This window comes from Macadamia integrifolia, unplaced genomic scaffold (genome assembly GCF_013358625.1).
Source record: "Macadamia integrifolia cultivar HAES 741 unplaced genomic scaffold, SCU_Mint_v3 scaffold_30A, whole genome shotgun sequence".
NCBI classification, from domain to species: Eukaryota; Viridiplantae; Streptophyta; class Magnoliopsida; order Proteales; family Proteaceae; genus Macadamia; species Macadamia integrifolia.
Genome location: NW_024870663.1, coordinates 101566 through 123195, shown reverse-complemented (window position 1 = coordinate 123195; position 21630 = coordinate 101566). Strand labels below are relative to the sequence as shown.

General features: G+C 38.5%; 1 protein-coding gene across 4 annotated transcripts in view; it reads right to left on the bottom strand.

The window, feature by feature from the left end:
• Nucleotides 1-21630, bottom strand: part of LOC122071613 — a 51307-nt gene that overhangs the window by 13479 nt on the left and 16198 nt on the right. For 3 of the 4 annotated variants that reach the window (XR_006138222.1, XR_006138223.1, XR_006138224.1), the window contains exons 5-10: nt 10506-10669; nt 10347-10402; nt 10178-10230; nt 9899-10019; nt 3010-3107; nt 1368-1488 (exon numbers count right to left, since the gene is read on the bottom strand). Coding sequence is in view for 1 of the 4 variants with exons in the window: in XM_042636000.1 (XP_042491934.1) it covers nt 1417-1488; nt 3010-3107; nt 9899-10019; nt 10178-10230; nt 10347-10402; nt 10506-10669 (564 nt within the window). In the remaining 3 variants the exon portion in view is untranslated. Of the gene's footprint in view, nt 1-1141; nt 1489-3009; nt 3108-9898; nt 10020-10177; nt 10231-10346; nt 10403-10505; nt 10670-21630 lie in introns of those variants that run through there. The other variant, XM_042636000.1, reaches the window with a different exon arrangement.

The window sequence follows — 21630 nt, the reverse complement described above, 5'->3', positions numbered from 1 at the left end:
GCTGGTCGGCGGAAATATAGGCTAAAAAACTAGTTTCTTTACTATCATATGGAGTAGTATATACTACAATAATAAAGAATGAGATGAGATCAACTCGTCAAGAAAGAAAATAAACAAGAAGGAAAACAATAAAATAAAAGAAAGAAGAGAAAGAACTGGAAGTTGGCGCCCACATAACTGGTGGCTTGCTTACCAAGCCATCCTGGCAAGATCTTCTGGTTCGACGAAAATATGAACAAGGATGATGAGGACATTTCTGAACCTATTCCACTTGATCCAAATGATGGCCCCAGTGCTGTTAATGATGATGAAGTTGAATCTAACTTAGCCAGTCTGATGACGAGACTCGACAGTGATACATACAGTTTTCGGCAATGGAGCAAAAGCTAATCTCATCTCCGTAGAACTAGTTCGGGCAGTTAACCTTCCACGAAAGCAACTTGGCAAGAAAATTTATGTGCGAGGTTTTGGGCCTAAGGCTAAGGAAGTGGTCATTGCAGTTGCATGAGAATACGGGTCAACTTACAATTTGGGCACCTTCAGTACCCAGTGCTTGCCTAGTCAAGTCCACTAACGCATTGTGATGTTCTCTAAGGACGATCGTGTCAAAGTAAGGCCGTTATACTACATGATGGTGCACGAAACACCATCAAGGTGAAACAAGGACCACAAACAATTCTGATGTTGTCTCACACATTGACGGATATACCTCAACAACCACAGTCCTCTCCTCCTCCAATAATAGATCACTCTCTCCTCCTCACTCATGGAGTTTTAGGATTTGGTTTCTTGACAGTTATTACAATCTTCTAAAAACTATTACTTGTATTGTTTTCATTTAGTAAATTGTAGAAATAGTTTTTTCCATCTCTTTAATATTATCATCACTTATTAATACTTTATCATCTTCACTTTTAATGCATCTAATATGGTTGAAACTTGAAATCATAGTTCAAGGTTTTTCCGAAATATCACGAAATATTTCGGTTCCAACAGATGTCGAAACAACCCTGGAACGATGCGCAAAGATTGTCATGATTCCGGTTCCATCTGCTAGTCTATTAGTCTGCTTTTTCTTTTTTACCCTTCCTGTTCTGAAGGTCTTAGTTTTGTTTCACCTGTTTGCACTGGTTGCAGCTTAGAATAATAACAATAGATTTACATGATTTGTCACTTGGAAAGTTGATTGAAAAGGTCAGCAATGAACTGACACTCTGAAGAAATCAAGGATGAAAATCTCAATGTATGATTACAATAAAGAATAGCTGGCATACAACACAGTTAATTGTGTACAAGCACTCACACTGTGCAAGAAAACCTTTACTATGAGATAAAGTACAAGCTTATAAGTGAACAAGCAATCTAACCTATCATCACTGATTCACCATACAGGGGCACCAAGAATTTGTACTGGAATTAGAGAAGGAAGTTATCAATCATGTGAAAAACCACATCCACTCCATCTGAATTCAACCAATAGCTCTTCACCTGTGATATAGGTGGAAGAAATATAAGGAAAGACTCTTTGACTCTGAGTGTAACATGCATTTATGGTGACAAGTATAATAACAATGACGAAAACAAATAGGAAACATATGCAAAGCCCACTCTTATAAACCGATGATGATAAAGGGAAACAATTGATGCACTTAACAGTGCAATTGGGCCAATTAGGCCTCGGAGTACTTTATTTTGGCCTATGGTTCAATTCTATGGGCCTTGGTCTTTTATTGTTGGGTTTATCAACATAATGGGCCTATTTTATAACGCCCAAATTTAGGATTTAAGGAGTACACGGGATTAAGTACATAAACAGGATTCTGTGGGTCCCATGTGTAGTTAAGTTAATTTTGTCTAGAAAGAGTCTTTTTTCGTATTGTGTGTCCTAGTGTATAGGTCAGTATCATTTTAGTTAGGATCCTTTTTTTATTTGTTTCTATTTTGGAACCGTTTCTATTTTCAGTCTTTTAGAAGATTTAGGTAAGATTGGGTCTATATTGAGTTACTAATTTGGGTTATTTGCATTTTGTTAACGAACTCAATCTGGTTTTAGAAATTCCATAACTTCTAGAAATTTTCTATTTTCAGAATCCATGGCTCTCAAGTTCAGGGATTTAGGAAATTTTCTAATTTGTTAGTTGTGTTAGGAAATAGAAAGATGAGGGGTCAGTAATCTATATATGCTACGTAATGGAATGAGTTCAGGTTTAGTTTTATTTTGAAGTGAAGGTTGGTGTCTCTCCTTTCTCTCTCTCTCTCTTCTCCCTTCTCTCCTATTTTTTTCTTCTAAAACCACTGTTCAAGGGTACTGTTCACAACCCTGGAACAGCCCCTTATCTTCTCTTTCTTCATCTCTCATCCTCTCCCTGAAGCCTGACACAGCAGATCCTTCTTTTGATCTGCATTAACTACTTTAGCTGAAGGGGCTCTGGATTCTGCTCCTCACCTTTGTTTCTCATTTTTTGGACTGTTATCTATTTATAAGGTCGGTTTTCATTTGCTCAGCTGACATAAGTTAGTTACTTTCTACATTCATGTATGAACATGCCTACTTATAGGGGGAGAAAGAATTCTATGAACATGATAGAATTGGAAGGATACAAGAACCATGACCAGCTATTTTCACACAAATATTGAAAATACAGGAGCAGGCGTGGAGAAAAATTCAAATATCATCAAGTCACCAGTATCTTCAATTATGTATATCTTCATGTTCTGCCCCGAGATTTTGCATGGATAGTGTGTTCTCTTTATCTTTTGAAGCATCATGCTAATGAAGGGTTAATCTCAAAACCTCAGATTGTGTTACAAGTATTCTAATGCAAAACAAGAACAAATTAAGCTAAATCTATAATAACAAAACCATTCTACTGCAGCAACCAAGACCCATGTGGGGGAAAGGTAGCAGTGTATGAAAATGTATCACAATGAAATGAAAATATAGCAGATCATAATGTAGTTCAATAATATAAAGTAATTATTATTCATCCATTCAGCAGAAGCAGTTACCTGAATGGTACTGTGTGCAATGTATCTTTGTCTACTTTTCTGGAAGCTAACATCCACTCGTTCCCAAGCAACTTGAGTGAGACCTCTTATCATCTCCTCTAAATATGGACAACAGAATAGGGGTATATAAGAATTACTATAACACTATGAACAGAATCCTAGTGATCTTAGAATATTTTCATTAAAAATATAAATTAAAATAAAATTGGCATGGATGAATGTAAAAGTGCATCCACAAACATAGTAAAAGAACATATGAGGGAGAGAATCCAAGTTTTTGTAGTATGTTTAGACGGACTTGCTAGGTGTTAAAAGAACCAATTTGGCATATGGTTGAACTGGTAAGTGGATATAACACTGGATATTGTGCATATATAGAGAGAGAAAGCATATACTTGCCCCTCCCAAACCATGCAGTAGCGGGAGCCTCATGCACTGGGTTGCTCATTTTTTTAGAGAGAGCATATAGTGTGTATGTAGAGAGAGTTAGGTACCTAAAAACACTTACCAACATAAAGCTCAGGTACTAGCCATTTTAACACATGAATCAAATTCACTAGATCTGACAATTTTCTGTGCATCATCATATCTTTTTTTTTTTTTGGAGAAGGAAACTGAAATTGTATTAATCAACTCAAATAAGCAACCTGTAAACTCAAGATTATGTACACTTTCCAAAGGCCAAAACTGGCCCTTTGCAGAAAGAAACCCCATTTACCCTTGACAAACCCAAAGCCCTCGCATCCTGACTTCGCACATCTACAAAATCCTCCCAGTTTTCCTCATATAAAAAGTGTTATCCTCAATCAAGTCTGGAATTACAGAGCACCACGCAACCACTGAGCCTTTAGCCTTCTCTGCAACTCTAGCTGATGATTCCTCTTTATGTAGAAAAATACAGGCAATCCCCTTTCCAAACTGTGCATCAAACAGCAAAGGGGATCATTCTCCAAAAAGCAGTGATTCTTCCCTCCATAGGCACTCCACCTTCTCATTCCACCAGCATTGCCAAAGGAGAGTTTGACAACAGCCGACAAGCCTGGATAACTGAAAGACACCCTCCCCGTACCTCCCAAGAAAACTAGTAGATGATGAAAAAACGATATACACCTTCCAGGTCATCACCACAAAGATAAAATCTATTCCTCATCCACCACCCCATTCTAATCAGATAATAATCCATCATCAAAAAAATTCAAAGACAATTATCGACATGAGAAAATAAAAACAGAAATTCCTTGTGGGCACCATAGTTGTCATGGTGCCTGGGAGCCAAGGTATCCACCTAGGTGACTCTTTATTGAACAAGGCAGTACTATTAAAACAGGGTTAGAGGCTTATATGTAATATAAAGAACACAATCCCATAGTAATAAAAAAGGAAATGAGGTTATCAGTAAAGTACAAATCTCTTTTTCACTTGTTTTCAAATAAAAATATTGAAAGGATTTATTTGAAAATAAGAGATGTAAGGAATAGTTGTCACGACATCTAGGCAATCCAAGGATAAGAAGAGGTATTTTAAGACATGGCAAAGGACTAAAGGATAAGAAGAGGTATTTTAATGCACAAAATGAAGCTAAGAGGATCGTGGGATGGCCAGGGCAAAGAAATATGAAGATTTGTATGGTAACTTGAATACAAAAGAAGGGGAAAATCTATATATAAGATAGCCAAATTGCGAGAAAGAAAGAGTCGGGATTTCAACCTGGTGAGGTGTATCAAAGGTGATGACAGAAAAGTGTTGGTAAGGGATGAAGACATTGTGAAGAGATGGGATGCGTATATTAGTGCCCCACTAAATGGAGATTCCCCGAGTAGGATTGACCCGGGAGATTGCTCTGCCCATCAAGACACCATACAGCATAGATATGTACGAAAAATTAGAATTATAGAAGCTAATGAAGCCTTAAGAAAGATGAAAGCAGACAAGATACCAGGCCCAGGTGAGATCCCAATTAAAGTGACGAAATCCTTAGGAGCTTGCAGGGTTGTTAGGCTAAGCAAGTTGTTTAACAGGATTATTAACACAAGGAAGATGCCAGATGAGTGGATGAGAAGCATTGTTGTAATGCCCCAAATTTTGGGACCTTAGAACATATATCTTTTTTATGTTATTTTCTAAGCTTACTTAAATATTTAAAGTTAGGGTTTATTTGATGACTTAATGAGTTAGCCTAGAGGTTAGTACCTTGACTATCTAGAGGTCCTAGGTTCAAGTCTTGTTAATAGTAAGTAAGGGGGTTTTATTTAATTGATTTTTGTTCTTTTATTTTTAAAACATTCTTTGTGGACCCCACCCCTTTTAGAGATCTGTGGGAGTGTAGGAGAGGGAAAAGAGGGGGAAGAGAGAGAGAGAGAGAGAGAGAGAGAGAGAGAGAGAGAGAGAGAGAGAGAGAGAGAGAGAGAGAGAGAGAGAGAGAGACGTGAGAGAGGGAGAAAAGAGACGTGGAGAAAGGGTGTGAGCTATAAAAAGAAAGAAAAAAGGGAAGAAAGCAGAAAGCAGAATCGTGAGAAAGAAAGGAAGAAAGAAAGAAGGGGAGAGGAAGGGGAATTTGGTGTCTACTTCTCTATGTTTCTACTCACTCCAGGTAATGAAGCTTCCTCTTATCCTTAGTTTAAATTGTTAGTTCTACTGGTTCTTCTTTTGAAACCCAATATGGGTCTTATCCTAAGTTTTAGATGTTGGTTTATTCTTTTTGGGACCCAATATGGGACCCAAATCAATTGTTTTTAGGGTTTTGGTACCCAATTATTTTTAGGGTTTTGTTTTCTTTACGTGGGATCAAATCTAATATTCTTTTTGGGACCCAAATTACTTGTGACCTAATATTTAGGTTTTTTGGGACCCTAATTGTTTTTAGGGTTTTGTTTTAGGGTTAGGGTTTTCTTGGAACCCATCAGGGTTTTCTTACGACCCAATATGGGACCCAAACCGTGTGACCGAAATCTAATATTATTTCATATTAAGGTCTAGGATTCAATTCATAGGAACCAAATATAATATTCTTTATGGAACCCAAATCTTGGGAGAGATAGTAATTAATATAGGATATTACTAATTTTAGATTGGGACCTCCTAGACACTTGGGACTCAAAGGGGAGGTAACACTTTTGCAAACGTAAGTAAGTGGAATTGTAATAAGTGTACACCACAGCGTGTGTTATGTTTGATTTATGTCTGCATGAGATGATTTCCATGGCCTGTTGTATGTTATAAATTGAGTTATATTCATATGTGTCATGTGGCATGTGTTATGTGCTATATATTAAATTATACTAAAAGGGATTTTGAGTCAACGTGGTGTTGTTTTAAGCATTCTTTGTAAAAATTTGATTGGAGTTTTTATTATTGTGACTAGAATGTGGTTTTGTGAAAAAGTAAACCTGTGAAAGTGTGAGAGAGCAAGTGGACTGCTCCGTACCGGATCAGAGAGGTGTGTCTCGTTGAGCCCCGAGAGTTATATCCACTGTGCACAATGGTGTATATTTAGTCACAGAGTTGTGACATCTATGTGATTGTGTGATCATGTGATTTATGGGGGCCGAGTTTCCCTCTCGTATCCCAGAATGGTAGCAGCTCACTTCCCCCAATGCCGGCTGTGTGAAAATGGAAATTTTGCAAATGGTTGTGTTTAAACATAAAGATAATTTTGAAAAATTAAAGTAATCGTTTTTAATCATTGTATGTGGTTTGTTGTTTCTGTGTTATTCCCTTATTACATTGTATCCTACTGGGCAGTGAGCTCACCCCATTAAATATGACATTTTAGAGGAGTAGATTGGTGGTACGAGATGCAGCATGTTCGAGGGCGACCTGAAGCTTTCTATTAGTTTATTTTACTTTAGTAGATGATTGTAGTAGGATGTTGTTTCATGTAAACTCTGACAAAGTGTTTTTTTTTTTTTTTTTTTTTTTTTTTTTTTTTTTTGGAACACACCTTAGATTGCCACCAATAGGTATGATTTTGGGATATTTTATCTTTTAGTTGTTTTATTTTGTTGACACTTGAATTTTTATGAGTTCTCATATGCCTGATTTTTTGTGAATGTTTTGGATCATTTGATCATTGCCCGCGAGGGCTGTACCCTTACCTGTATCTGGGTTTGGGTCATGACAATTGTAGTCCCGATCTACAAAATAAAGGGGATATTCAGAGCTGCAACAACCATAGAAACATAAAACTAATGAGTCATACTATGAAACTATGGGCGAAGGTTATTGAAGCCCGCCTAAGAAGAGAAACTAAGATCTCAAAGAACCAATTTGGAATTATGCTAGGTAGATCCACAATAGAGGCTACCTATTAAGGACGCTCATGGAAAGTTATAGAGCCTACAAGAAAGATCTCCACATGGTTTTTCTTGACCTAAAAAAAGCATATGACAAAGTTCCTAGAGATCTAATTTGGCACGTACTAGTAAAGAAAAAGGTGTCAAGTATGTATGTGGAGACAATGAAGGACATGTATGAGGGTGTGGTGACTAGCGTGAGATCTGTGCGAGGTCAAGGCAAGGAATTCTCAATTACAATTGGGCTACATCAAGGATCGACCTTAAAAGCCCCCATCTATTTGTGCTTATCATGGATGAGTTATCCAAGAGCATTCTGGATGAGGTCCCCCAGTGTATGCTCTTCACCGATGACATCGTTTTAGTGGGTGAGACTAAAGCAGGAATCAACACTAAGTTGGAGTTATGGAGATCAACCATGGAAACAAGAGGTTCTAAAATTTAGTACTTTAGTAGATCGAAGACGAAGTATATGAGGTATAATTTCAGCCGCCCTACAAGGCTACGATGGATAATGGAATGGTGAAAATTGAAGAGACAGAGATTTCACAAAGTGATTATTTTAGATATTTAGGGTTAATTATAAGTAAAGATGGTGAAATAGAGGAAGATATTTCCCAAAGAATTAAAGTGGGATAGATGAAGTGAGAGGTGCTTCTAGAGTGTTACGTGACTAGTGTATCCCTTTAAAGCTTAAGGGAAAATTCAATAGGACTGTTGTTCGCCCAACCATGATATATGGGGTGGAATCATAGTTGTCACGGCGCCAAGGCGAACCAAGGCGGTGGAGGGTTGTCTAAGCGCTTAGGCGAGAAGGCGTCCGCCTTAAGGCGAACTAGGCGAACAAGTGTTATTTTTTATTTTTTCAATTTTTTAACATTATTTAGTAAGTTATATATACCTTGTAATTCAGTATTTAGAAAAATGCTCTAATTCTATAATAAGTTTGACTGGTCAAATGATTTTATTTTTACATGAGACTTTTTGTATTAGTTATAATATAAAACCAGCTTTCTAACAAGTCTAAGATTACTTAAATCTGAGTTGCAATGACAAAGTAATGCTTCAGTCAAACTTATTTTTAAGTGCGCTAATACTGTTAAAATCGCCTGAATGAAAATAATTTTATGAATATCAAAACAAAATATTTTTTTACCGGACTTTTGGTTTTTAGCAATATTTTAACATGATAGAATTTATAAAATTTTCATAATTGAGAAAAACCCTAGGATTTAAAAGTTGAAAATCGTCCATATAACCAAAATCCAGTTTTTGTTCTTGGACTGGGGGGTTGACTTTTTATCCTTTTGGAATTTGATTTTTAAACTATTTGGATTCAAATAGGGGGTATTTGCTTATTTATGAATAATATCTTAAGTAAATGAAATAACAAATATTAAAAACATTTACTTGAATGATATTTGGCATAAATAAGTGCCGAAACAAAAGGCAACATGCAGTGCAACAAGGCGGCTGTTGCCTAGGCCCCAGGCAAACCGCCTGGACGCCTTGGCGACGCCTTGACAACTATGGGTGGAATATTGAGTAGTAAAGAAGTGTCATATAGAGAAATTAATTGTAGCTAAGATGAAGATGTTAAGATGGATGTGCGGGAAACTATGAAGGATAAAGTACGGAATGAGCATATTAGAGCTGATTTGGGAGTTGCCTTGATCAACGACAAGCTTCGTGAAATTAGTCTAAGGTGGAATGGCCATGTCTTTCCTCTAACTCGATCCTTGTAGCCAACCCCATTAAGTTGGGATAAGGCTGAGTTTTTTGTTGTTGTTGTATTTTGGTTTCAACTCAAAACTGAAATCTTAAAAACCTTGATTAAACTAGGAGTATGATAAGTAGTAAACATTTCCTTCACTATGCATAACCAATAGAACGGCATCAAGCAACAAACGAGACCAACAAAAGCAATTATAACTCATAAAATTTTGAATGATCAACTCTTAGTTATCAGCCTTTATTATCAGACATAGTGTCATAGTATTCAACTAAGATACGTCGATGGAACCAACAAAAGAATCAACAGTCGCTCAGTCAAGGTTCAAAAAAATTTTTAAATGGGAAACATTACACCATCAGGACCCAAAATAGAAGAATACACAACCAATTATAACCAGTTTAAATATAATTTCCCATTATCAATAAATATCAATATATAAGATATGTAAACTGCATAGTCATATGTGATAAAAATTAAACTGGAATTATGTAACTAAAACAATCAATAGAAGGTTTCAAATCCCCTTAAATGTTATCAAGGATTTGGCCAAATTTCATTGGGATTATGTTCAATGCAACTTGGCTGTTCTTCAGTCCTGGCCATGTCTATGAGAGGGATCAAGTCAGAGATCTGATATGATTCCCCAAAAGCTAAAAAGCTTATAACAAAAATTATGTCTAGAAAATGAAAAGGGCTTCTAACATACTGGTCTCTTGAAATTGATAAAGTACAATTATCGCATTAAAACAAATGCAGATTTCTCCAATTAAAAAGAATATCTCAAAAAAACACACACACCCACAGATGAAGATGGAACAAGTATTTCATAACAATTTCTTGTCAGAAAAGATATTTGACAAACCTTCCATGTCAACTGTCTCATCCCCGACACAAGAAGATGATCTTCTGTTTATCTCTGTAGCTCTATCTCTCTCAACATACACAATGTGCGGATACTTCTCGTGTTTTACAAGAAGATTGGACTAGAAACAAATGAAAAGAAAAGCAATACCATTTATGGAGTGATCCAGGAGAAACAAGTAGAAAAGAAATTGCATTCCAATTTTTTAACCAAAAAGTTGCATTATCAAAATATTGATGAGAAACTAATGAAACAGTAAGCCAGATCCAGCAATCAAACCTTTGGTAGCTCATGTTGACGGCGGATTGATGATGTCCTCCAGCCAACCATATCTTCATAATTGCTTAAAGATCAACACCATGTTTTCACACCGAAGGAAATGACAACTTTTTTGTTCGGGGACTGTAGAAAATAAGAGAATTTAATGCTATACTGTTGGCAAGGATACGATCATAGTTTGCATTGGCATATGCAACACAGCGCTTAAAAGATCGTAGTGCAGACCTGTATGGGGGCATAATGATGACATTAATTGTGATAGAAAAAAGGTAAAGCAATTGCGTTCTGTCCTTCCACCAGCTGTCACAATGGGAGAATTAATACTCACATGAATTTTAGGTCAGGACAGTCATTAACCATTTGAAGAAGAAGAGGAGGCATCCCATCATCATTGTCAGTGAGAAAAAGGTGTTTCCCAGTCCGTCCAACAATCCAATGTGCAGTCTGTGATGCCCTTTTCTCCAGAAAAGGAAGGCCACAGAGGAACGGGAGCTGCAGAAACAAGAATCAAATGAAAAAAAAAAAAAAAATGAGACATCCAAAATGAGATTAATATGTTATCTTTAAGCATGGGTAGAAAATCAGTCAACACTCATAGTTAGATTGAAGACCAACATACCAAAGCACAAAGCATCCTAGTCCAACAAAAAAATAAATAGAAATTTCTTGTTGAGAATCCAACAATTCTATTTGCTCCAGATTTTTATAGGGAACCTCTAAAATGATTCATTGATGAGCTACATGGAATACTTTTTGTTGGTGTTTTAAACCTGGTTTGTTGGAGGATAGAAAGAAAATTATACCCAGCTCTGTTCCATGGACATCTATTGTTTCGTTCTAAAGCTTACAGTCTAAATATCATGGAATGACAGATGTATTCAATGTTCTTGACTTCATATTGTGAGTATCCTATGCCTGAAGTCAAAAAAAAATAATTGCATAAATTCTTCTAACCCTAAAAGCTAATTTAATCATCTTTATTTGGTAACACTGAAATTACTATATTACCCATAATCTTTTTCAATATGACCGTAACTTTTTGTGTTTTCCAAAAAAGAAATTTGTATAATTGTAATGGGTAAATCTGTTTGTAACCAAGTTGGTTACAATTGATTAAAAAAAAGCAACCCAATGCACGAGGCTCCCGCTACTGCAGGGTCTGGGAGGGGCAAATGTATGCAGCCTTACCCCCTTCTTCGCAGGAGAGGCTGTTTCCAAGTTGGTTACAATTGATTGTTGTTGTCCCTTTCATCGTTTTTATTATGTCTGGGTTTATGTGTGATTGTACATAACTCGGGTCCTTTTATGTAATTATAAACAATTAGTTACAGTACAAATACATGTGCCTAGGCTCACGGTTAGTCTCACAGTTAGTCAGTCCAGAATCCTAACCATGAGCACTAGGGTGCTTTCCAGATCTTCTTCCTCCTTTCTTCTTCTTCTTTCCTTGTGTTGCGCAGGATCTTCAAGCTCTGGTATTGTCACATGGTATGACAGCAGGTTTGATCAATTTCAGCCAAGTTGTTTCATTGTTTTGAAAGCCCTTTTAAGGCTCTTGTGGTTTTCTTCCCAGCTCTTGTGGTTCGCAGCAACCAATGCTGCTGTATCTACTGTGAAACCATAGTTGGGAAAAACATGGAAAACTAGGGTTTTGCTTGTTGAGAAGAACCAGTTCTTGCATGGAGTGTGGTTATTTTATGGATACCTTGACTTCAACCTGTGTGGGTGATTGCCATAGCAAATATAGATTTTATCTTCAACAGCAGACAGTGGTTGGATTTTTTTTATGTTTTTTCTCCTTGTTTTTATTTAAACAGTTATTCTATTCCTATATTGTACTCTGATCACTAGAGACTGGTGTTCTGATCGGGTTTTCAACCTGCAGTTGTTTAATTGCCCCTCTTCTTTTTTTTTTTCCTGCAAAGTAAGGTTTGATCCTGAGATATGCGGTTTTCAGTTGAGGCTTCTTATTTTTTGTGATTGTTACTAGAATTTCATCTCCTTTTACATAATTGATGATTCAAAACCCACAGTGGACTCTGTGAATGTTCAAATTACTTCCATGAAACTCAACGGTACCTCCAATCAATTGCTCTGGGCACAGGCTGTAAAAGCGTATATCAATGCCAAGATAAAGATGGACCATTTGATTCATGATCCTCCACCCTCTGCCTCTAAAGAATATAAAGAATGAATGAGTGAAAATGATACTCCTTGTGTGTTTACGGAATAGCATGGAGCCTTCAGTTGGAGTGAATTTTATGTTTCACACTATTGCTAAAGGTGTCTGGAATTATAAGGAAATCCTTTCTCAGGATAAGAACATGTCCAGAGTGTACAATCTCTATGAGAAGATTTTCTCCTTCAAACAAAGTGGTAAATCTGTGGGTGATTATTACAATGCACTCAAGTGCATGTGGGAAGAACTTAAATATATACCAGCCCCTTTTGCTACTGGCCTCGAAGTGTCAGTCTCAGCATGCTGGATTCCTTGTGGCTAAATTTTTATCTGGATTAGATTCTCACTTGGAGCCTGTCAATAGTCAGATCCTTGCAGGAGAAAATTCTTTCTATAAATGAGGCCTTTTGGCGGATACAACAGACTGTTTCTTCCTCTCTTGCCAAATCTGAACTATCCTCCCCTTCTAAGGAAAATTCAGCATTTGTTTCTAACAGCAGAGGATGTGGTTATGATGCTGGTTTTCCTAGAAGATATCGAGATTCAGGGGAGGTCGAGGTCGTGGTGGTGGTAGAGGTAGAGGACAGAAATCAGACCAAGCCGTATGTCGGTGTACTCACTATGGATAGGTCAATCATACTGTTGATACAAGTTGGGTGAAGCATGGTAAACCTACGTGATCACATCAGTGGTTTGCTGATACTTCTATGTCTGAAGGAACTTCCACAGCAGTGTCAATTAATGATGCCAACCTTGCTTCTTCAGCTTGAGGTAATCAATCTGTCTCTGTCACGAGAGCTAGGTCTTCAATGGGGACCTGCTGGCCCTTACTGTAAGAAAAGTCTTGAAATCCTTCAGCCCTGCAACAATGACTTGGTCAATCAAAAACTAAAACGGGTTTCAGCAGCTTGAGACATAAACGTTCACATCCACTGCTAAACCTGCTCACTCAGGTACATACTTGTCACCAAAGAGAGAGGTTATGGTTTCGACCAAAACCTGGGATTTTTCTGGGCCAAAATCAAAAAGTAGGTTTGGAGACCTAGAAAATTGTTCTTTTACTCTCTTTATAGTATGCTGCCTACTTTTACCATATTACACCAATTCCATGAATTAGTTTCACAAAGAAAACCACCCAAAATGGTACTTGCAGTTTGGACTGCCTGCCATACACTAGCCCTATTTTAAACACTGACTACATATAATTTAGCAATTGAAAATATAGAAGTGCAATTAAAAAAATCAAAACATATGGTAGGTTAGGGAAATACAAGCATACAACACAATGACTGTTTCATCTTCTTCTTGTACACCAAGAGAACTAAACAGACATTAGGTTTCGACCCTTCGCTTCGTCACAAAACGTACTGAAACCAAGAAATCTCGATTAGAACTTCAAGTTTCGACCTAAACTTAAAACCATGGTTGTCACAATGCCTTCCTAGGCAATCCAAGGCATTGGAGGGGGCCTGGACGCGAGGCAATAACAAGGCGATCAGGTGTCCAAGGCACCCGCCTAGGCGACCAAAGCATCCAAGGTGCCTGGACACCAAGGCAATGCCTTGACAACTATGCTCAAGTACTGGTGCATTTCCTACTTCCTCTTCCCCTACATCTTTGGTTATTGATCCCGGTGCCACATCCCATATAACCAGTAAGTTCCATGTATTTTCTTCTTTCCCAAAGTCTATTGACACCTCCAGAGTCATACTATTACTTGTTATTGGTTCTTCTACTAAAGTTTTTGGCTCTGGTTGTGTTTCTCTTTCTTCTTTTGTTCCTTTAAATTGTGTACTCCATGTACAACATTTACCTTTAAATCTTCTTTCTATTAGTCAACTTGCAAAGACAGTGAATTGTTCTATTTCCTTTTATCCCTCTTATTGTGTCTTTCAGGATCTGAAGATAAAGAAGATGATTGGAGGAGGTTGTGGGGTAGTTTACTATCTTGACGGCGTCATATGTACAGCTTCTTTTGCTACCTCCAGTGTTTCTTCTCCTCTTTAGAGAAATTACCGGTTGGCCATCTAACTCTCACCAAGATTCAGCAAATGATTCCAAGTTGCAAGACTATCTCTCGTATTGAGTTTGAGAAGTGTGAGCTTAGAAAGCATCATCAGGCTTCCTTCTCGTGATGCCTCTCAGAGTCTTTCGTCGTCTTATTTAGTACATTTTGATGTTTGGGGTCCTTATTGTGTCAAGAGTCAGTTTGGTTTTCATTCATTGTCACCTTATTATATTGTTAAAGGATCAATCTGAATTTTTGTCTATTTTCAAGCAATTCTATAATAAAATAAAAACTCCATTTGGTCTATCTATAAAGGTCCTTCATTCTAACAATACTTTGGAATATATTCAAGAAAAAAAAAATTCTTCCTTTTATTCTGAACTTGGCACGATACATCAGACCAGTTGTCATTATAATCCTCAGCAGAATGGTGTTGTTGAGCCGAAAAATGAACATTTGTTGGAAGTTGCTTGTTCTTTAATTTTTCATATGAATTTCCCAAATTTTTTATTGGAGTGATGTTTTGACTGCTTGCTACTTGATAAATCGTATCTCTCTTCAGTCCATAACAATCAGTCCTCTTTTTCCAATCCTCCCTGTTTGGGATACCACCATGAGTGTTTTGGATCCATATGCTTTGTTCACATTCTTTGCCCTAGTCTTGAGAAGTTGTCTCCTCGTGCCATTAAGTGTCTTTCTTAGGTATTCTCGTACTCAAAAAGGTTACATGGGTTATGATCCTTTTATGAACCAGCATTTTATCAGTGCTAATATCACTTTCTCTGAAAACACACAGTATTACTCTGTTAAGGGTCATGAGGTGTACTACCTCTTCAGCCCTCCTCCTATTCATGTCGTTATTCCTCTTACAAATTCATCCCCTACCTCAGGACCAATTCCATTGTAGGTGTATAAGCACTGACAAAAGCTGACTTTGACAGTTACAGCTACTCCATTATTGCCCCTCTCTACAATCAGATTCCTTTCCTAGGGATTCTTCTTCATCCATTGATTTGTTAGTTGCTCTTCACAAAGGTATTTGTTATTACACTCAGAAGTCCGACATTGTTTATCCTATTACTCAATTTGTTATTGTCTCCCATCTTCTTCTTTGCTTCACAACTCTTTGTCTACCTATACAACAACTCAACCTTATCCCAACTAAATGGGGTCGGCTACATGGATCATTCCCCCCAATCAGCTCTTTTCGACGTCATCTGATCACTTGCTCTATGCTTCCTAGTATTACTATCAATCAATCTCAACATCCTCATCTCCATTACATTGAGTTTTTCTACATGATGCTTCTTAACTGCACAACAGTCCACACCATACATCATAGCTTATTGTATGACTATCCTATAAAATTTTCCTTTAAGTTTTAAAGGAAAACGTCAAATACTCCAAACGCACCTCTCCACTTCATCCATCCTATTTTAATTTTTCGTGAGCATCATCCTCTATATCACCTTAATTTATGATTGAGCCCAGATACTTAAAATAATCACTTTGCAAAGGCTCCCTCTCATCAATTTTCACCAGCTCAGTATCCTTCCTCACCATATACTCCGTCATTGTTCTACTTATCTTAAAACCTTTTATTTACAGGGTTGATCTCCATAACTCTAACTGGGCGTTAATCATTGTTTTTATCTCATCCCCCAAAACAACATAATTAGCAAAAAGCATACATCGAGGAATCTCATCTTGAATGTCTCTGGTTAATTCATCCATGATAAGCGCAAACAATGAGGGGCTTAAAGTTAATCCTTGATGGAACCCAATTTTAATTGGGAATTAACTAACTATATTGTTCCTAAAAATTATCATGACTTGTCTCATCCTGGTTAGAAAGAAGTTATGTAGCAATAGATGCACTGCTTAATCGCTAGACATGGTCTCTAACTGACTTCACCCCAAGGGCTTTATGGAGCGACTGAAATCTCGCTTGGTTGTAAACAGCTACAATCAGACTTATGGAGTTGGCTACTTTGAAACCTTTTTCTCCCGTGGCCTGTTTTAACTCTGTCCATGTGCTTATATTTTTGGTTGTTAGTTAATCTTGATTGGCCTTTGTTTCAGCTTGATATAAAGAATGCATTACTCGATGGTGATTTAGAGGGGGAGGTGTGTATGGAGCAACCTAATGGATATGTTTCTAAGGGGGAAAGTCCACAGAAGGTATGCTGGCTTCACAAAGCTATTTATGGTCGAAACAGGCCCCTCATGCCTGGTTTGATACGTTTAGTAGGGTTGTGGCTGGTTAAGGGGTCCACACGGTTTTGTTATGAAACTTATGATCACTCTATATTTGTTCGTCGTCATGGATCCAAGGTTTATATATACTCTATATTGATTATGTCAAAGCTTATCTACATCACCATCTTCAGATTAAGGATGTGAATGTTCATATATTTTACGGATTGAGGTTGTTTGTAGCATAAAGGTATCAGTCTATCTCAAAGGTACTAATACCCCTATGGATCCTCATCTGAAACTTGGGGCTTGTGATGACAAAGAATTTGTGGATAAGCAACGGTATAGAAGGCTGGTTGGAAAACTTAATTATCTCATTGTTACTTGACCAGATATTTCATTTGTTGTTAGTGTGGTTAGTCAATTCATGGAGAATCCTAAGCAAGCTCACTAGGAGATTACGTGTCGTAGTTTTAGATATCTTAAAGATGCTCCAGGGAAAGGCCATGTCAAGTCATAGTCACACTGATATTGTTGGTTATTCTAATACCGAACGGGTTGATGCTGATGGTGATTGGAGATCTACTATGGGATATTTGGTGGTAATCTTGTTACATGGAGGATTAAGAAACAAACAACAGCGGCTTGATCTAGTGCAGAGGCTGATTATAGGGCCATAGCGCATACTGCATCTAAACTAATGCAACTCAAATCTCTTGTTCAAAAGCTTGGGTTCCCAATTAGTAAGTCTATGGAAATGTATTGCAATAATTAGGCAGCGAGCTATATTGTTAGTAATCTGGTGTTTCATCAGTGGACTAACCACATTGAGGCCGATTATCACTTTGTGCAGGATAATGTGATGAAGAAGTGGATTGCTACATCATTTATTGGCTCTTTGGATCAGTTTGGTAACATGTTCACCAAGGCCTTATTTTTTTTTTTTTTTTCGGATGAATAAATATATTAACCCAAGAAGAAAAAATACACAAATGAGGGGGGAGGGGGGAGAGGCACATGGCCCGACAAAGGGACAAGCCCAAGCAAAAAGAAGATTAAACTAATGGATACAATCCCTCAAGGGGGGGAGAATATGAGAGGGGAGATTCCAAGAGTGAATTATGTGTCTATTCCGAGGGGATTCCAGGACCATACGGGGCTGGATGGTGGCGATTTTGGTGGAGACTTCGAAGGAGATGGCCTTCCAAATCCCGTCGAAGGAGCAGGAGTTGGACGTCCATCTATGAAGATTCCTCTCCATCCAAATGTGGTTAATAGTGGCACAAAAAGCAAGTTTCCCAACAGTATCAAAAACGGTGGGACCATGGAAGGTCATGTCAATCCAAATCCATTCCCTATTGAAAGGGAGAACTCTTCTACCGAGCCAACAGCGAGAAAGGACTTTCTTCCAAATGGAAGAAGAGAGGGGACAGGAGAAGAAGAGATGATCCACATCCTCGTCACCTCTCCAGCAAAGGCAGCAGGCGGGAGGAACTTAAATGTGGCAGTGGAGGAGGAAAGACTGCTTGGGGAGGCAGTTAGTGAGAGCTCGCCATGTGGTAAAGCTATGGCGGGAGATATGGCCTTTGAACCATAGGACTTTGAGGCAAAGGGCTGGCTAACCTTTAGTCCTAATGAAGTTCCAGGTAGAGCAGAAGTTGAACTTCTTAGATGGGGAAGGGTTCCAGAGGATGGAATCGTCCTTCTCCAAGTGGTTGGGGGGAAGGGGAGGCATGTGGGCCCAGAGATTGCTCAAAGGGTTGGGAAGGGGGGAGGCAACCCATCGTTCCAGACCAAGGACAGAGGAGACCAAAGCCATTATGTCCAACCTCAAGGAGTAAATATTTCTGGGACTGAGAACATGGAGGAGGACGCCCGAGGGATGCCAGGGATCCAGCCAAAGAGAAGTAAAGGCTCCACTTCCAATGGAATAGGAGATGGCCTCAAGGGCTAAGGGCCTGAGGCGGAGGATACCTCTCCAGACCTAAGAGGAGTCCGAGTGGGGAGCAGCAGACCAAATAGAGTTGGATTTGAGGAGGCAGGAGTAGATCCAGGAGATCCAGATATTGTCCTGCTTAGAGGCAATCCTCCAGAATAATTTGAGGATGCCCGCATTATTCATGTCTTTAATACGCCTGAGGCCTAGCTGATGGAGAGCCTTAGGGAAAAAAAGGGAAAATCAGAGTAGAGAAGGGGAAAAGGGGGAATCACTCATTTCACTAGTGCACAAACTCAACATCTTCATTCAATAATCAAAATCACTCTAAGTCTTCCATCGGTTATAGCCTATATATAGGAAAATAGGAACATGAAATTAAAAACTTAACTAAAATGGAAACTAGCCTAAACTAGAAAACAACCATAAAAGGAAACCAATGCAAGGAAATAAATCCTAACTCCTACATTCAAATCTGGAAAATAAAAGGCATGAAATAAAATACTAAGTAACTGCTAATTTTATTTCCAACCCTTGTTAGACCAAAACCTTGGGTTGGACTGGTTCTTCTTCTTGGCTCTTGGCTTCCAAAGCCGGTCATGCTGGTCCAACCAGATAAGTGCAGCCATATCTGCATCAACTCTCCTCCTCTGAAAAGAACTCGACTCCGTCGAGTTAGGAAAAGGACCGAGGAGACCATCTGAAGGAATACACTGAATGAGGAACGATCCCACCATCTTCTTGAGCTTAATTTCAGGGAGATCTTTGGCAAGATGAAACTTCAGTCTTGTTGGCATGCTTGAAAGCATAGGTATTGGCATAGCCATAATACTGTACTTTCTTGTCAAACAACCAAGGTCGACCAAGAAGGATATGGCACGCCTTCAAAGTGAGGACATCACATTGGATTGTATCATTAAATCCACCAATAGAATATGTGACCAAACACTTATCTGTGATTTTGAGATTAGTGTTGTTCACAATTCACCCAAGCAACCTTGTAGGGATTTGGATGTGGCTCTGTCTCCAATCCCAGGTTACAAACAGCGTCTTCAGAGATAACATTAGTGCAACTACCTCCATCAATGACCAAGGTTAACAACTAGCCATTGCACTTCACACGAGTCTGGAAAATACTACTGCGTCGCCAATCTTCATTGTTAGTGACTTTCTGAGTGATTAACACATGACGAATGACATAAAAAGGATGTTGGTCTTCATCACTGAGAGGGTCATTGACTTCACCTGGCGCACGCTCTTCTCTTAAATCAACTGTGTCAAAACCAAGTTGCTCTTTGAGAATATATGATATAGGAGAATCTTTATCAATAAAAGCAACCAAATGGCTAGGACATTAAACATTGATATGTCCAAATCCATTGCATGAGGAACACCGAACTGTAAATTTTGTTGAATCAGAAGGTTTATCTGAACCACACCGAGGGGGTGAGTATGTACTAGTAGCCATGAAGATGACATTTTAAAAACATATCAAGGTGGATAATATGGCCGACTAGGTCGTGAAGAGGCTATAGATGTAACACTAGCCTGTGGTTTGCTAGATGACCTTTCTTGGGTAAGAGGCTGTTGCAGGATGGAACTAGTACCTCGAGGAAAAGTATCTACAAAATTTCTCCAATTGTATGGGCGTTTTAGACTTTCCTCAACCTGATACGCTACTTGCACGGCGTCTTCTATGGTAGCTAGTCAACTAGATGTAAGGGCAACACTAAGTTGAGGATGAAAACCATTGCAAAATTGTGCCACTAATACTTCTTCATCCCACTCAAAATCAGAACAAGTGGCCAAATAATAAAATCTCGCAACATATTATTCAACGGTCAAATTCTCCTGTTTCAACTGTGCAAATCTAAGATGCATGTGTTGCTTGTAATCAGAAGGCAAGAATCTCCGGTTCATGACTTCATGCATTTCAGCCCAAGTAGTGACTAAACCAATGCCTCGGGTACGGTTTTGTTGTTGTTGCTTAACCCACTAGACTCGGGCTGTGCCCTTCAATTTAGCCTCTACAAATAAGATTTTTCGAGCCTCAGTCAACCCATACCATCCGAAGAATGTCTCCAAGCTGTGAATCCAGCCAAGGTACAATTCTGGATTGTTATCTCCATAAAAATCAAGGGCATCCAATTTTGTTGTTCATTCCGCTCCATCATCATATCGACCAGTTCCATATGATGGTGGAGGTGGTGGTGGTGGTGTATGATGTAATGGTGGTGGTGGCAGTGGGAGTGACCGATCCCGTGGAGTGGTGTTGGAAGAATCCCCAGACTAGATGGGACTCTTTCCCTTATCTGGGCCACCAATCTATCAATAGAAACTTGCATAGATTCCATCATTGTCTTAAAGGAAGTGACAATGGTAGTGAGAGCATCAATTTTTTTATCAGTCTCTCCCTTATAGGAGTTCAGCTACTGGATAACTTCACTATTGGCTACCACAGTGATGATAAATAGATAATGACAAGGTAGTAAATAAACGGAAGCTTAAAGAAGAATGGCAGAATGGTAATTAAATGAAGATATTTAAGTGGAGGGCACAATGGTAATTAGAAGGAAATCAATTTAGAAACACAAAGCAAATATATGGGAAGGGCAAAACTGGAATCAAAATAAAATAGGGATAAAGGAATTAAAATATAAGGAGAGGGGCAAAATTGGAAAATTAAGAAAACTAAAGAAAGAAAAAGGGAGAAAAGGTCTCACTGGTGGCTGGTTCCATTGTAAGGAGAGGGGCAAAATTGGGAAATTAAGAAAACTAAAGAAAGAAAAAGGGAGAAAAGGTCTCGGGGTGGGATTGGGCTTACCAACAAGAGAAGATGGTTCTTTCCTTACAATGAAACCAGCCACCAGCGATGGAACTCAGCAGGTTCTCCAGCGGATGCAGCGGAACTTGGAAGATGCGTGAGCTGAGATGGAGTTTCAGGGAGGTCGACTTGGAGATGAGGTGCAACAGAAGATTGTGGGAGGATTTCGAACCAAAAACCAGGTACGGTTCTGCCTCTCTCCTTGCTTCTTCTTCTTCTGATTCTGTTCTGTCTTCTTCTCGTCTTCTCTCTCTTTTATTTTCAATTTCTCTCCTCTTCTCTGCTGCTTCTCTCTTCTCTTCTTTTTTTT